Below are 17,879 nucleotides of genomic sequence, written 5' to 3' on the forward strand. Positions count from 1 at the left end.
CCTATTGAGGTTTGCACTGGATAATGCCTGATCTTTTTAGTTAACATAACATTTCCACAAACTGGAACTGCTTTATTCTAAACAATCAACTGGCGAAGTGACATTTAAAAGGCGTATTCTATCTCTTTGACACCTTAAAAATGCTGAGCAATGGAGCTTTAGTCCCAAAAGAAGTTCTACGGTCAGAGGTCAGCTGGCAGATGTGTTATTACAGTGTGTGGACTTGAGGCAGGCAGAATGTAACACCTCATGGCCTACCTTATATCATTGTTTTACTTTGGGTTTTAAACGCAGTGGGAAAGTCAAAGACAATGTGAAATGAGCAGTCAGTCAAATAGGCCATGTCTTAAGTGTTATTTTATTTATTACATTACATGTCATTTAGCTGATGTTTTTATCCAAAGCGACTTACAATAGGTGCATTTCAACCATAAGGATACAAAGCCATGTATCTTTTTAATATTATATTATATCATAATATGGTTATAAACAACCATGTATCTACTTCGCAACTTTTCAAAGAAGCAAATGATTTGGTTATGATTTTCGTAAAACATTCCCGGAATTAGCCTCTAGATGGGAGTGTATTCTCTTATTTGACTCATCCCCACACTGCAATGTGGCCACTGATACACGGTTCCCCAAATCCTTTTTTATTTCACAAGAGATGGATAGAATAAATATGTTTGAAATGTTTTCGTATGATAGAAAAAATATCGGCTTAATATATCTGCAGGCCGTGCTGCATACATATATATATATATATATGTATGCAGCACGGCTCATTCCATTCTGGGACCCATACCTTTACATTGCACCCGTTGGCTCTACAGAGATCATGGGCCGCACGGGGTGGATGGGGAGCAAGTGAAGGATATTAAAAGACAATACCCACATTGTCATATGTAGCCAATTAAGACAACAACACCGTATTTCATTGCCCAACCCTGTTAAACAACGACAATAGATAAACCTTCAGAATTACAAAATAATAACCACTTCCCTCTGCTCTAAAGTTTACCCAGGTTTTTGAGACAGCCTGAAACCTTCTCTCAGCTACTGCAGCAAACCAACAGAAAACACCCATAAATCTCGTTGCTGAATCTATTATTAAGTCAGTTTTCACAGATACTTTCCTTCTGCTCCAGGAGAACAGCTAATTACCATGGCCAAGAGGGCAAAAACGTTACGCGTACAAAAGCAAAATCCTTCCGCTTCCTGACTAGTTTCCTTGGCTTCTTGTACATACATACAGGTTCTTGTGAATTTTGTCATGCATGATTCTTTGCTTATATCCATTCCTGATTATTTATTTTTCCGTTCTCTATTTTGACAGTTAGCCTCCCATGCTGCATGACCCCCTTTGCAAAGGGGGCACTATGGTTCTTTCTCAGCCTTGATAGCTTTCATGTCTCCCACATTTACCACATGTTACAGAAGTAAGGGTGGGCTGCAGCTTTGTTAGTTACGTGGTTTGACCTTTAACCTTGGTCGGAGTGCATGAGCACGACTGAATAATGGACCGGGATACCAGGTCCAGAGCACCAGGGCCTCAGACTATCAGGTGGCCTTCAAGCCTCAGGCGTCTGCCACATTCAATTTTGCTGAAGTTCAAGGCCATGGCTCTCTGTGCACATAGTTTGTTGTCCCTGTAGCATGAGCCAACCATCAAGGCCTCTGAGGCCTCTGAGGCCACTCGGGTACAATGTGAGGGCCCCGTAATGTTTAAAGAGTGAGATGCCACGTGCTCATGCACCTACTTGGCTCCAAGCATACACCGGCCACTAAGGTTCTGGTAAACTTGAAAAGTCCTTAGTCGACCGGTATTTACATTACGTGTCATTTAGCTGACGCTTTTATCCAAAGCGACTTACAATAAGTACATTTCAACCATAGGGATACAAACTCAAAGAACAAGAAACAAGTGCAATTTCATCAAATAGACCAGTTTACAACTTGCTATAGATAAGAACCATTACAAGTACAATTTAAATGTTAGAATTTGTGTTTTTATACATCCACTAGTTTGAAAGTATATAAAGGCTCTCTGCAGTCCTGATGTCATCAGAAAGCTCGTTCCACCATTTAGGAGCCAGAACAGCAAAGAGTTGTGATCTTGCCGAGTGTTTTGCTCTCGATGTCGGGTTTGACCTGGACGAATATCAGCCTTATAGGTTTACATAGTTCTCTAAAGACAGCCTCTTTATGTTGATCACAAAGTATATAATATTGTACGTTTTTCCTTAAATCTCACAAAATAATCTTCTTCTTCATAATTAATAATAATAATTATTAATTATTTTACATCCCCTGCTCCTTTCTCTTTCATCTCATCCTCCTCCTACGTCCAGATATTCGCTTTCCTTAACCCAAAGACTTTCTTTTTTTATTACATGAAATATGGGCCAACACTATAGAAAACTTAGAGATCTCATGATGAAATTAACATGGGAATTTGTATTAAATGTCTTCTGACGTTTGAATATGCAAATTAAGTAAAAAAAACAAGAAAGTAAATAGACATTATACACCTACAACATGTTTTTATTTTTTCTTACACGTGGGTGTAACAAAATATCTCAATATCTCAAAAATGATCAGTGCATGAAAAACTAGGTTTTGCTCAAATAAATGATCTTGTCCAGCTTGTAGAAGATTAATATGCACAGCAACAAAAAACTATTCAGTGGCGATAATGTGGCTGTGACCGAGTCTCGCGTTTCATCGCGAGATGTAAGGGTGCGGGATTTCCCGTCGGTGGGCGGAGACTGGTCACAGCGGAGAGGAGTCGGTGTCCAGGTGTCTGCGTGCCGTGTCTCTCTCTCCCTCTGACGGCTACGCCTCACAGCGCCGCCCGGGTCTCGGTACGCAAGCGACGGGACGCGCCGCGGCTCCGTTGGACTCGGAGTGTCCGCCTCCGTTCTCCTCGCGTTCACGCGCATAGTCGTCCCTACGGGGGAGGGGGAGAGGGGGCAGTGAGCTAGCCCCTCAACTGACTTCAAAGACAGAAAGCAACGTTTTTCACTGAGACCGAAGGTAAGACTCGCCGGACCGATAACGGCTCGTGTCTGTGTCACCGTGTTCGTCGGCACGCGACGCGGTTCGGCGGACGGTCACCGGGCTTTTGCCCTTTGCAGGTGTTGATCGTCCCGCTGAGCTCCAGCTGATCCGCAGCTCTACTTAAATACGCTCGTAGAAGTGCGTGTGTACAGAAATCCCCGATTAAGTAACGTTATCTAACGTTACTACAGGCACATGTCCTCTTTATTCACTTCTAATCTAGAACGGAATTTATCATAGGAGTGATGTCAGTGTAGCCAGAAATAACCTGTGTCCAGTGCCCACATTTTGAATGAATACGAATACGTTCTTGTTTTAATTTGATTTGTAGTTCCGTCCGGATAATGTATACAGATATAACCCCACAAGCCAATGGGATCGATCTATTCAATTTAATTCTATATTTACAATGCAGTTATAATTCCTGTTCCTTTTTAAGACATTTTTTAACCACGTTGCCGTTGTATAATTTTGTTTTATTTCAAAGAAAGAATAAAACGAAATATATATCTTTGTAATTGATAGTTACATTTTGGTTTGGAGTCAAACAACAATTCCAAAGAGCTACTATTGGGAGAAGGTAAATTATAAAAAACATCTTAATAGAAATGTTGTTATTATTGTCTGTTTCCCTTTTCTAGTTTTTAACGCCTTATTTATATATATATATATATATATATATGTATATATATATATGTATATATATATATATATATATATATATACGTATATATATATATATATATGTATATATATATATATACGTATATATATATATATATATATATATATATATATATATATATTAGTATTGGGACTGAGCAGGTTGGGTGGGTGCCTTCCACCAAACAATACTTTACCAATACAGTACGTTTGCGCCACAGGTGTTGATGTTGACTTCTAGTCGTTATCATGTAAGGAAAAAGTATTTTTTTTGGAGAAAATAAGCAATCTATTTTCATCAAACCACATTTCCCAATGCGATAACCCCTTCTTTTAATTTACTAAAGTTGTGACTCCCATGTAGCTGGTGGATCTTTGATCTTTTAAACGTTTAAACTCCAACACGGAATTAAAGAGATGAGTAACCGTTGCAGTGGATGCACCTGTTCCCAGTGCGCAGCAGCAACTCGTCATGGTCATGGAGAGGTTCACGGGCACATATCGAACTGAAACTGCACCGTTTGGTGAAGCAGTCACTGGCTGAGAGGTTTATCTTTAGTTCTCCTTGTTTATGCCAGAATTTCAGTGCTGTGAAAATGTAAAGAGTTGCACAATGCTGCTTGTGTGATCATTCTGGTGCACCACCTCCCAGACATGAAAAAACTTGATCATATTTAATTTCAAACTGCTGGGGTTTATTTAAAGCTGCTCACTAAAATGCAAAGATAGTTTACGGGCTGTTTTTTACATATTGCATCTGCATTTTGCTGCATGGAATTCAGTGTATTGGCTGCACTGGTTCAGTTATTGTTTCAAATAGAACAATTTTCTTAAATCTACACAGCATCACATTTAGGCCAGGACATCTCCGCAGCACCACAGCAATATATTCTGACACCCAATTTGCTTTTCTAACAAATAATGCGCCCCTGCAGTTTGTAAATTACATGTTGGGCATGTTGCATTTTTCATGAATTGGTCAGCCCTAATTCCTACTTTTGTCTGTGGGAATAATTAAAAGCGGTTATTTGCCTCTTTTCACCAAGGTGAAGCGTTTTATCCCCCATTTGAGTACGGTTGTGTTTTCATGGGGGGAAACGTGGTTGCAGTCTCGTCTCTGATATTCACCTATTTTCACAACTCACTTGCATGGATTTTTAAACGTGTCACAGCGATGCGCTCACACTCTTTATTAGTCCTTTTAAAAAAAGTGATCACGTATTGCAGAAGTGAGCATGAACGTCTGACAAATATATCGCAGTCTTTCAAAATGACCTCCATGTGGAAGAGTGCATCCGTGCGTCACGTTTCTTTGTTTCTTTGTTGCACAGTGGGGTTTGTCACCTTTGAAATTGAAGGGCATCGTTTTCAGCCGTCTTATCCACAGCGTGGTGCCCATAGGAGCTCTGCTCTTTGACTGGAGCAGGTCAACCCGGATGCCGGCTCCTCTTCCCAAGTCACATTTCTTGTGAACGCTAAAACATGTTGCATAGAAACTCTGATGGAGCATAGTTCTTACTTTCTGGCTCCTTAGCCAGAAGATGGTGGACAGAGCGAAGAAGATGCTGCACTGGGACAAGCGACAACAAAATGCATGTTATTCTTCATCTGAAATGTTTTAAGACTTTCAAACAGGCGGACTACCCTTAAAACGAGCCACGGCTCTTTTTGTATTGGTTCTGAAAGAAAAGTCAAAACCAATTTTTCTTTATAAAAGGATAACAATGTTTGCAACCCTTTGGGCAGCGTCTGAAGAATGACTGGCTCCATGTTTGGTCGCCGTGAGGCGTCACGAGGAAGAAGAACACAACGATCTATTTTGATTTACCTGTAAACATGTCAATGGTTATTTTGTGGTAATTGTGTTTATCCAGTTTGGGAATTGGAAACACACGTACATCGCTGCACGAGAACCTTGGAATATTTTCAAAGGGGCAGACTGCCACGGTCAAGAAAGTGTCAGTTCGTGTTTCATAACCTACTCGAGAACTCCCCTCGGGTTGATTTTTATGGCTGTTTATAATAGTCTTTGTCGGGTTTTAGGTGTCCTGGGAATAACTTTTACTCCCGGCTGCATCTTTCCTCAGAGACCAACCGTGAACTGTTTACACCTCGTGCTCTCACGGCAGCCAGCAGGTACTTCTGCATTCAGCCCTAATTCCTACTTTTGTCTGTGGGAATAATTAAAAGCGGTTATTTGCCTCTTTTCACCAAGGTGAAAAGGAAAAGGAAAGAGACGCAGGAAAAGGGAAAATCAACTCCAAAGAGGAAGGAGAACACGCGCTTCTGTATCTGACAGCAGCTCCGAGGGTCAGCGTGCACTGCGCTTTTATAGACACAAGGACATGCAGTGTGTCCTCTGCCGAGCCAACCTTCTACGGTTGGCTTAACCTCCGAGGAGGATTATATGAGCGCAGAAGAGAAATGGGGACTGCTGGAGGTCTGTGTTTGTGCTCGGCCTGCTGCTGAGTGAGGACAGCGGTGCTGCTCGGGTCTCCTACAGGATGCAGCAGCAGAAGTCTAACGAATTGGTCCGAAAATGGAATTGTGGCAGCCTGTAACTCAGTTTTTCTTTTCATTCCAAGGACTTTGGCCTCTTTGCCAAACTGTTTGCATTTTTTTCTAGGAGTCATTTGCCACACCTCTAGCATAAATCTGTCTGTGTGTGTGTGTGTGTGTGTGTGAGCACGCTGGCTTGCAGCTCTGCTTCAGAAATGACAAAAAACAACAAATGTTGACAACAACATGTAACAAGTTTCCTGTGGAAGATGACAATGGAAAATGTTGATGCAACTAGGTTGTGTATCTGAAGAAATGGCACATCTGGATCCTTACTTGACACGTTTACTTTGGTGCTTTTAAGTATTGTCGCTCTTAAACCCTGGTGATGTTGAATTAAAGGACTCCGAATGATTATATCCAGCTCTATGGAGCTTCTTTTAGTTTTAACAAAAGTTTGACTCGTTATAAAACGGAGCCTTTTTTTTGGCCATTGTTCAGACTTCACAATGGCCAAAATAACTGTTCATTAAGACTCAGCCCGGAGCCGGGAATTCAATCACAAGTCTGAAAGTACCGTCGGGTCAGACCTTTTAAAAATAACATCAGAAATACGAGATGATTCCAGTTGCTGCGTCTCTAAATATCAGATTACTGCGTTCAAACATACTGTATTGCTCTGCAGTGAAAAAGTCAAAACCTATTTGGGTATTATCGGTTTGGTTCTGAAGCAACGGATGGTGATAATAGGAGGAGATGAGCTGGTAGCAGCAGTCTCTGATGCCGGCTGTGGGTGCTGATGGAGGAGCAGACTGGAGAGATGTAGACACACAAGCAGGGGCTTCCTTAATGACACACACACACACACACACACTGAGGGAGAATATGGATATGAGACCGGTCCCCAGTGTGGGTGTCGCTCAGGAGATGGCTCTCATCTAACATTTGATTGTATTTGGAACCGCTGCGACCTTTCACTAATTTGCTCATCTTTTCTTCCCGGGCAGGGCCTCGCTCGCTCCCTTACGCTGCTGACGAGATGCATTTGGATCCAAGGTCACTTTTAAATTGCTACACGGCGGGCAGATGCAGGGAAGCGCTGTAAGCTTCCTCAGGCTCGTTTTAATCTTCTTGTAGCCAATGCAAATGTGAGCAGTGCGCCGTCTTTGACATCTCGCTGGGCTTTGGTCCCTCGGCACGTGGGGGGGGGGCACACTGCAGAGGGCATCGCTGCACGCACGGCAGGCGCCCTGAGCCCCCTGCGGCCCTTTCGTCCTTGTGGGCTGAAGGAGCTCGCAGGAAAAGCCCGCCTGATGTCTGCCTCTTCTTCACACTTCATTTCCTCAGCTCGGGCACATTCGCGTCGCCTCCCTGTGACATTTTGTCATGGGCAATAACACGCCGCTTCTCTTCAGATCGCGTGACCTTAGGAACCGGCGTAATGTTTTTCTGCCTGACGCACGCGGCAGGTCGCTGCACGGCCCCGTGTTGGGCACGAGGACTTACCGCCGCCGGCGGCTGCTGCGTTTGAGGATCGGCCTTCGGAATGAATTGTGGGTATTGGGCCCGGGTGACCCTGTTGCACCGCGACATATTGTACTTTTTCGGATGCCAGAGCCGGAGGAGTAAAAGAGGGGGAAAGAACGTGTAAATCTCCCTGAGCAGTAACTGGGGAGTCAGTCGTGGTGCACAATGAATGGGAGCACTGGGAAAAGGTCAGCTGAGGGAGTTATGGAATAGTACTGACCCGAGCGCTTTGGGCTTGTGTCAGCACGTTGTTCACGTCTAGTCGCATGCTCTGGTTTAGTGTGACCCGGTGTAGTTCACAGAGGGACAGTCACTCATTGGATGTCAGACTGTAGGTCGTCCTTTTCCTTGTTGGGGTTTGTGAATGTTCCTGATGAGGAAATGTTTTCACAGCAGTATCAATTGGATATTAGTGAGGCATTCATCAGCCAGCTGTAAGTGTTGGAAGTCTGGTATTGGGAAAGAAAACCCCGATCGGAGGGAGGAAATGGCAGAGTATTGACTCGCTGCGCTCAGACGGGTACTTAGCATGCCACTGGCCCCGCGCTCACAGGCAGCTGCTGCCCGTTAGCTGTTGGTTTCATTTAGAGTCTCAATGACTCATTTGTTCCCTCCGTATGCAAATGAGCCGCCGCGTTGAAAGCAATGCCGCGGCTCTTTTCCCCGCGCATCCTTGCAGCGTAATTCGACTTGACACATCCAGGGAGGCTGACAGGTGGATAGAAGGTTAGGAAAATAAACAACCACTACACCCCAACGGTGAGGGCTGAAAGCACCGCTGCATTGTTTCCGCCGGCGTGACATGAGCACTTGAGCATTGTAGGGTTGGTACTGATATCAGTGCGCTCGGCTGTCTTCTGCTTTTTTATCAGATAATTACATAATCACAATTGTTTTTAGTTGTGTTTTTTGAGATTGGTTGCTTCTTAACCGTGTGTCTTTACCCCCCCACCTCTTTTGCCTCCTCTGGCTTCCTTTTTCCCAAGTTGCTGTGCGGCGGCGGATGTCTCGGCGCCTCCCTCGCGGGTTGGAGGCCAGCTGGAGACGGGAGTCGGGTCGGTGCCAGCAGTGATGCGGGCTTCGCTGGCCGGCTGCAGGATGAGCGTGGGTGCGCTCCTCAACGGGCTGCTGGTCTCCGTGGTCGCCGCTCTGCTTTGGAAGTATTCCAAGCTGAGTGAGCACGCCGCCCTGCTGGAGGAAGAGCTGCACATGACGCGGCAGACCCAGGAGCTGTCGCAGGCCCACATCGACTACCACGTCGCCCTGCAGGCCCTGCAGGAACACGGCACCCGCATGGTCTGCACGGGCAAGATGCACACCGACCGCGTCTGCCGCTTTGACTACCTCTGCTACTGCTCCGAGGCGGAGGAGTTTGTGTTCTTCCACTCCAACTCCTCGGTCATGTTGCCAAACCTGGGCTCGAGGCGCTTCCAGCCGGCCCTTTTGGACTTGTCGTCAGTAGAGGATCACAACACCCAGTACTTCAACTTCTTAGAGCTCCCGGCCGCTGCTTTGAAGTTCATGCCTAAGCCTGTGTTCGTACCGGATGTGACTCTGATCCTGAACCGGTTTAATCCAGACAACCTAATGCACGTGTTCCACGATGACCTGATCCCGGCCTTCTACACTATGAAGCAGTACTCGGACTTGGGCGACGAAGCGCGGTTGGTTTTTATGGAGGGGTGGAGCGAGGGCCCTCACTTTGACCTCTACCGGCTTCTCAGCAGCAAGCAGCCACTGCTCAAAGAGCAGCTGAGGAACTTTGGGAAGCTCATTTGTTTCACCAAATCTTACGTGGGTCTGTCCAAGATGACCACCTGGTACCAGTACGGTTTTGTTCAACCGCAGGGGCCCAAGGCCAACATGCTGGTCTCTGGAAATGAGATCCGACAGTTTGCGATGGCCCTGATGGAGAAAATGAACATCACGAGGGTGGAGGAGGTGGAGAAGGACAGAGGGAGCGCCGAGGATGAGAAGGAGAGGAAGGAGGATTACGTCGTCGTGTTCAGCCGCTCGGCAACGAGGCTGATTCTGAACGAAGCTGAGCTGATCCTGGCGCTGGCCCAGGAGTTCCAGATGAGAGTGGTCACGGTGTCCCTGGAGGACCAGCCCTTCCCCGCTATCGTGCAGGTGATCAGCGGCGCCTCGGCGCTGGTCAGTATGCACGGCGCTCAGCTCATCGCGTCGCTCTTCCTCCCCAGAGGGGCGACCGTGGTGGAGCTGTTCCCCTTTGCTGTGAACCCAGAGCAGTACACGCCCTATAAAACCCTCGCCACCCTTCCAGGAATGGACCTTCACTATATCTCCTGGAGGAACACTAAGGAGGAGAACACCATCACCCACCCAGACAGAGCCTGGGAGCAGGGGGGCATCGCTCACTTGGAGAAGGAGGAGCAAGAGCGCATACTGGCAAGCGGAGATGTCCCCAGGCACCTGTGCTGCCGCAACCCAGAGTGGCTCTTCCGTATCTACCAGGACACTTTGGTGGACATCCCCTCCTTCCTGGAGACCCTTAGAGAGGGCATGAAGACAAAGCCCAGCGGGAAGAAGTCGAAGCCGGCCAGCACAGTCCACCCGGGCCGGGTGAGGGAGCCGCAGTGTCAGACCTCGGTACAAACCACCAACGAGGCTAAACTCACAGTTTCCTGGCAGATCCCGTGGAATCTGAAATACTTAAAGGTGAGAGAGGTGAAGTACGAGGTGTGGATTCAGGAGCAGGGAGAGAACACCTACATGCCTTATATCCTTCCCCAGCAGAACTACACCTTCTCAGAAAACATTAAGCCCTTCACCACCTACCTGGTGTGGGTCAGGTGTATCTTCAACAAGAGCCTCCTGGGCCCCTTTGCAGACGTTCTCATGTGTAGGACCTAATGCAAACCCCACACCAGTTGACAATCAAGCTGGGACATACTGGCATACTCTGCAGGAATAATGCTCCTCGGACGACGACAGGCGACGCAGAGACCAGCGGCGAGGGCCTAGACCACCGGGTCCGACCTCGGCCCCTAATGAATGGAAAGTACATTGTACCCATGAAAGAAAGTGCTTAACCACGTCCGGAAAAAAAAACAAATCTGCAGATTTATTTATGTGCAAATTCTATATAACTTGATTTTTAGTATTGGTCAAAAGACTGTTTCTTTGTCTTTTTTTACACAATGCAATATAATGTTCCTGTGGAGAGTAGGAAGGATTCTAGAATAGTGTGTGTGTGACCCCATGTGGCTGAGTTCACCTCACACTTCTCCATTATTTGCAGAATCTAGCCCAAACCAAAGTTACATTCTTCTGTCATTCATGACCTTCATTACTTTGTTGTAGATTGCTTATACTTCTAATGTTTACTAAAATTTAAACAGTAGTAAAATTCTGTGTTGCTTCGCAACTCAAGACAATGACCCTTGTTATTGACCCTGAAAGCAAAGCGATGGGCAGTTTTATTTCATGGAGCAGTTGGTAAAAAACCTTGTTTTCAAAAGGGCCGTCTTTTCGTAAATATAACAGCACAAGTGTTTGTTTCCACAGGGCCCAGCCACGAATAATTAACCTCCATTATACTTCATATATCAATTATTTTTCTCTAATTGGAAGTAATTCCAAGTGTTGTAATTCTAATTAGTGTGGGTAGTGAACGTATTACGCCAGCTGTAATTAGTGTAGCATCAGTGTGCTGCTGGACACTCGGATTGCACGGCAGCTTCATTCAGATAACAAAGTGTGTTGCTTCCATTCCATAAGAATTCAAATGAAATTCCCAGCCCAGTTTTGCTTCACTCTCCTCAAAAGGTTCTGGTAGCTGCTGAGAAGAAAGTTGAACTTTTGAGATTTAAACAACAGACATCCAAAGTAGTTTTTTGGTGTCATGTGTTCTAATGAAGTGCTGCTTGTTGGTAGCTGGACTGATTTCTCTTTGTGATGACACTTGAATAGGAGGTGTTAGTTAGTGGTGGTGGGGGGGGCTGCAAGTGAAGTTAAACAAAACCCTGCCACCAACATGATGTGTGATATTATGCCATTGATACAGAGGTGTTGTGTTTTTACTGAGGTTGCTATATAACCAGTGTGTTCTCACTCCCAACTCAGTGAATATTGGGGGTGGGGGGTTATCGTGAGACTGTGGTGGGTAGATTGGTCCGGAAGCATGTGCTCCAGTAAGTCCCACATACGGGATGAAGACGCATGTCAGACGGCAGTGACCTTATGTCAAACCCATAAGCGACCTCCACCCAGGAGACGCCTGTTCTCGTCCTGCGTGAAATCAGCATTGGCTTATTTAAACTTATTTTATGGGTGAAGTACTTATTAAAACCCCAAAAGGGACACAGGGACGAGTCGGGGGTGAGAACGTGTTGCTATGAACCAATCGTCTACCTCACACTTCCTCTCGTCATGTTTGACTGTGTGCCTCTACCTGACATCTTACTTTTTATTTTTTTGAAGTTCTCAAATGCAGTTGTGTTTCCCAATGCATGTTTTAGAAGATCATTTGAAGCCATTGTTGTGTGAGCAGGATGTGATGGATTAGATTGTTACTTAGATTAGTGTGTGGAGATGTTGTACTGTGTTTGCTAAGTTAAAGGAGAGAGTACAAGCCTGTTTTCTACTTTAGCAAAAAGTTTCTTGTTCAGTAACTGTGATTGAATAAAGAAGCTCTTTTCCTACAGTATCTGCTTTGTTTTTAGTGATTTCTTTATGAACACTTTTCATTTTAACAATGCTTTACCCAAGACCAAATATGGACAGTGCTGTCTTACTACATGACACTTGAGGAGAGAGATTTTCCACTGGAGTGAGAGGGAAACAGTCATAATCTTTTAATAATTCACTCTGCCTAACCACATATTGGGCTGGAGCCAATCCCAGTAGACTCTCACAGGCCCATGGATGACATGCAAACGATGAGGCAGGAATCTCACTTATTTTTTATATCTGGTTTAGTACAACTAATCTCTCAAGGTATTGAGGCTGTCACACAAATGTTTTGAGTCCTAAGATGTGAGAGTTCTACAACATGGAAATGTGATAAGAACCACTAAAGAGTTTAAACTGCTAGAAGTGTACTGCACAAGTACTGCTTCTAGCGAACCCATCCAATGATGAGGCAGCGTTTAGTCAGAGAGCCAATAATCACAGCCGGTGATTATCACTAGCTCCTCTCCTCGGTTCCCATGGTGCTCGCTGTTCTCAGGGCTATTTCCCACCGGTTTAAGGGCAAAGGCGCGACGGCACCTGGCAGGTGAAGATGGGCTAACGTTAAGTGACCGTGGATTTCCCCCCCCCCACAGCGGGAGGAGAGGGATCCCACAGCAGCCCCCTGGAGAGGCACTGCTGTGTAATGCACTGCGTGCGTGTGATGAGGGTCATAAAATAGCCACACGCAGTGAGGAAGAGGTTAAATCCATCTCATCTGACACTAAACAAGAAATGATGGCGCCTCCTCGCCAGCCCACGGAACGAGAAAGCCCCTCCTTTCCCATTGCGGACACTGAGTTTCTGAATAACTCCCCGGAGTAGATTCATCATCATTACATTAAATCAGCCATCAGTGTTTTATTTGCCTCAGTGTTACCTCAGCAGGAGCCGTGACAGGCTGTGGATTCTACACGCAAACAGAGGCAATAACAAAGATAACACACACCGAATCAGTCTTTTGTGCACACTGGGGCGAACAGAGCCAGCAAAAGGGATATTTTAATATAGAGGATAGTGTGTAATTCACAGAGAGACACTTTCAATCCCGCAGGATTTTCTGTGAATATCTGTGCATTTTCCGAGTGAGGTTGCTGAATCCCTGGATGGAATCTCCTTTCATCGGGCTTTCATGGAGCGTGAGTTGGGTTCCACACATCAGACCTTCATGACACTTCTGACCCTGCAGGCTTTCTATGGGCCAGAGGAGAGAAACAAATAAAAAAAAAATAAAAACACTGTGCAACAACAAGTTTAGCTTCGCTTTAAAACGAAGAGATGAGTGCAACAATACCTGAAGATTTAAAGCCACACTTAAGCCCCTCTCCTCCTTTGATATGGAGGCGACTCGATGCTAACATCCTCCCTGTCATCAGATCAGGACTACTTCATTCTATCTGATGGTGGTTGTCCCTGCAGTGCTGCGTAGGACATTTACATATCATGTAGAGGGGAATCTTTGCCCCCACTGACTGAAAACCAGGTGCATTTCATAAGAAATCTGGGGCATTTTTTGAAACTTGTGAAATAATAAATATACTTAATATACTGTACATGCAATTGTCATCAAATGGCAGCAATAGGACTAGTGTTTCTTTTATAACCAAAATATAAATAACCCCCAAAAAAACAGAAAACATAAATCAGATTATTCAATTTTATTTGATCTGAGTCACAGCTTCCAGAGTTGGCTCTCTGTTATGGAGCTGATTAAAAACAAAGAACAACACATTCAAACCTTTAATTACTACCGTCTCAGCTAATTGTATTTTACCCAAATAGAGGATTGTCTGTTAACCAAAAGATGGCAGTAACTTGTGAGAAGAGGAAACATCTCACTGACTGCACTACGTCCCAGCAGGGCCTGGTGGCACTGGCAACCAATGGCAAGAGAGTGGCAACTCCTGGCACACAGTGGCATGTGTGTGTGTGTGTGTGGGGGGGGTCCGCGGGTGGGAGTGGGTCAGCGGGGTTGCGGGGGGTCCGCAACTCCGCTGACCTGGGCTCCCTCCCTGAGGTTTCTTCCCTTTTTCTCCATTGAAGGGTTTTTCATGCCGAGGTGGGGGTTTGGGGGGCAGAGGATGTCACATGTGTACAGACTGTAAAGCCCTCTGTGGCAAGTTTATAATTTGCGATTTTGGGCTTTACAAATTAAAATGAATTCAATTGAATTCATATCGTCACTCACTGTAGTGGAGGAAAACAGTTTTACTTATTATCCCTTCCATGTGTCTTTGAATAGTCAAAGACAAACACAGTCCTCCAGCTAAACTAAAGGCACTAGCTCACCCAAGTGATGAAATTGAAAAGCATCACTTATGCCAACACATTGCAAAAGAGTGTCCACCTTGTCTGTTTTCCAATAATATGTCAATTCAAATTTAAATTGTTTCATACAATTGTTTACTGAGGGAATAGACCAAGAGAACGAGTCCTTTTCTCATCGACCCTGGTAGTGAGAATACAAAAAAGAGCCGTGTGCAAAAAGTAGAGGCTGCTGGTAATCAGGACGCACAATTGAAATGTCCTGCGGCACGTGCATTCGTTCCTATCCCCCATAGTCCTCGCCTCCTACTCCACGGTCTCGTTTTGAGCTGACCAGCTGATAGCAGCAGACTGCACGCAGCAGGTCGGAGGGGGTGAGCTTCCAGGTGGATCATTCCAGCACCTTGGTATTCTGATGAAAGGAGTTTGGACTCACTAATGGGATTCTGGGGTTTTCTTCTCTCAGAGACAACGTGAGGTTAATCTGTATGTGTTTGAAGTAAGGTCTGTGCCTCATTGACATTCTTCACCTTCCCTTGGCTCCGTCTCTATTGCACACACACACACACACAGAGTCGGTGCTTTGAACTGTGACTAAAGCTTTCTCTGCGTCTCTCAGGTTTTTTTTCTTTTCCCCTCTGTGATCCGTGTTAAAAGGTTAAGGTGACTGCGGGGGATTGGGCAGGGCAGGGAGACTGCATGAAGTTCACTTTTCATCAAGGTTTTCACCTCGGATGATGATGGTGCACACGTAGCACACAAAGGTGAAGGTGGTTGGTTCTCTGGCGTTCCCGTCTAATGGAACTGGAGGCGAAGCACGGCGCCTCGGAGGCAGGGCGTCACGCCACCGCCATGGAGTCCCATCATCTCCTGGTCATGAGCGGTTGTCTCATGGCGCTTCCCCTCTTCAGAGGAGGCCCTGACAGCATCTCAACGAGGACTCAACAGGAAGCCTGTGGCCCCCCCGATGCTTCGGGCAAACGTCCCTTGCTTTGCTGAATGTGGAGAAACAACACGTAGAGGCTTTTCAGTTTGAGTGGGAGTGTAAAGTGGGCTTGTCTTTGTGACGTCGGCGCGTGGCAGATGGAGACGGTTTGTCATTTCCTCTCAAACCCCTGCGTGGGAACTAGAGAACACACCGATCATGTGGAGAGTGATGCACTGCTCATGGTTGTTATAGCGGTGCGAATCAGGGGGGGGGGGGGGACGTGTGTGCAGTGTGGTTAACAAGACGGCTTTTCGCCATCCCCTCGCCATGGCAACGGATGGTCGCTCTGCTGATCCTTTTTCACCTCTTCCCATTGTTTTATTTCTGCTGCCGCAGTCTCTCGGTCCGTTGGGTTCCCGTTGTTTCTTCCAAACGTCATTGAGCCACCGCTTTTCCTCCCCTGTAATTCCCTTCTCTGGCCTATTTTTCGCCTCATCCATCCGGTCTGAGCCATCTCCATCCATCCCTACGTGACCCGGAGGAGCCAGTGCAGAGACATCAGCATAAATAACGTATGAGGCGGTGTAGTATTACCACATACCCAAAGACACACACACATACACGCACCAGTGGCATCCCCACGCTCAGGGGGGGGGGGGGAGTACAGAGGAGTACAGGGGAGCGGTTCCCTGGGGAGGATGTTCATGTTTCCCTTAAAGGAGGAAGACGCCAAGAAGCCCTGAAAAACAATTGATACGACAGCGAATGAATTGAAAGCGGAATGGACACAGTTGTGAGTAGAACGTGCAGATGGTGGATACATCTTTATTACCCCTTTATAACACATGGCTATAAATGAGAAAAGGAAAATTAGGTGTCTCGGTATTAATATTTGAATAAATAGGCAGCGATGAATATTTCACCGTAATGAACGCCTGGAGGAGAAAGGCCTGAACTGTGTGAATATTTAACGAAAATGGATCTAAACCACTCTCTGTTGTAACTCTCTGAAAGATGGAATGCCTAACTCGAACACCCTGACGTGCTTGATGTTTTGACCCGAGATAAAAGAAGCGGAGACGTCTCACTGCCTCATTTTCCTTCTCAATATGAAACAAAGCCGTTGAAATAAGGAAGGGTTCCTTTTAGTTTCTCTGGTTTCCTCTCACAGGCCTTGGTTATCGTCCCGTAGGTGTGAAGGTGTGAGTGCGGCCCCAGTCAGCTGACACGTGATGGACAAGTGGGTGGAGATTAAGGATGCTGAGACTGCAGACAAAGGTCAGGCACTGAGATTGGTGCTTTGCTCAGTCCGTCTGAGAGTCGGGACCCAGCCGACCGCTCTCACGCTTTGTCTTCAGCCAGAGAAAATATTTGAAGTTAGGGCCGTAACGAGCGCTGCAAACATGTTTACCTCCAAACAGTAATTGGTTTCCAGTGGGTTTTTTCGTCTGTAAACTGTCCATTTATAACTTAGCATTCAAAACACTGTAGCAATGGGATAGCATCCCCCACGAGGAAACCTGTCGGTTTGAAACAAAAGGAATCGCAGTGGAGAAGGTGCAATGGTCCCATGAGGAGAAAGCTTTCATCTGACTGAAAGCTAAGAAGACGGAGGGGAAACACAAACGCAGCACAGATGTGCAAAGCTAATTAGAGAGAGGTCCACGTGGACTCAGACGTGCATCTACTAATTACTCTCTCAGTAGGGATAAATACTTATGCTGGCATGCATTTCATATTCGTGATTAGGTCCCAGGTAGCCTTTAAATAGCCGTCCTTCAAACACAAAAGCACACAACAAGATGGCTTACAAGGCAGCACGGACCTACTGACAGGACAGGACAGGACGGTGGATGTGGGTGACTGACGAGGAGAGCGTGACAGGTGAGCAGGTGGTAAAGGAGTCCTGAGAAAGGTGAGAGTGAACATGGCATGAATTGGGATGGGGGACTTGGAGACGTGCCTTGAGAGTGAAACATCTACACATCCAACACCTTCAAAGCTTGTGACCCTTAATTAAGACTGGCTGAACCTTCAAGGACAAGGCTAGCCCTGTTTATAACCACTGTCCATTAGTATTACAATGTAGTCGTGTAAGTAATAGCGGTACAGAGATCATTTCCTCATCATACACAGAAATGTTTTGTCTTTACAAACTTCATTTCCAAGGCCAAACTTTAAAAGATGAAATAAAAACAATGTTGGACCCAATCACAGACGGCCTGAATCATTTAACTGATATTTC

General features: G+C 45.8%; 1 protein-coding gene across 1 annotated transcript; it reads left to right on the forward strand.

Moving 5' to 3' along the window:
- The first annotated feature begins 2,535 nt into the window (after window positions 1-2,535).
- Window positions 2,536-12,418, forward strand: pomgnt2 (protein O-linked mannose N-acetylglucosaminyltransferase 2 (beta 1,4-)). The gene is made up of 2 exons (XM_037454196.2): window positions 2,536-3,036; window positions 8,736-12,418. Exon 2 carries the CDS (start codon window positions 8,821-8,823, stop codon window positions 10,621-10,623), a length of 1,803 nt encoding a protein of 600 aa, XP_037310093.1. The 5' UTR covers window positions 2,536-3,036; window positions 8,736-8,820; the 3' UTR covers window positions 10,624-12,418.
- Window positions 12,419-17,879: the final 5,461 nt, after the last annotated feature.

The sequence above is a fragment of the Pungitius pungitius genome, chromosome 11, assembly GCF_949316345.1.
Source record: "Pungitius pungitius chromosome 11, fPunPun2.1, whole genome shotgun sequence".
NCBI lineage: Eukaryota > Metazoa > Chordata > Actinopteri > Perciformes > Gasterosteidae > Pungitius > Pungitius pungitius.

Bases quoted from the DNA above. Each gene is read 5' to 3' on its own strand.
- pomgnt2 (XM_037454196.2), top strand. From the start codon at position 8,821: ATGCGGGCTTCGCTGGCCGGCTGCAGGATGAGCGTGGGTGCGCTCCTC.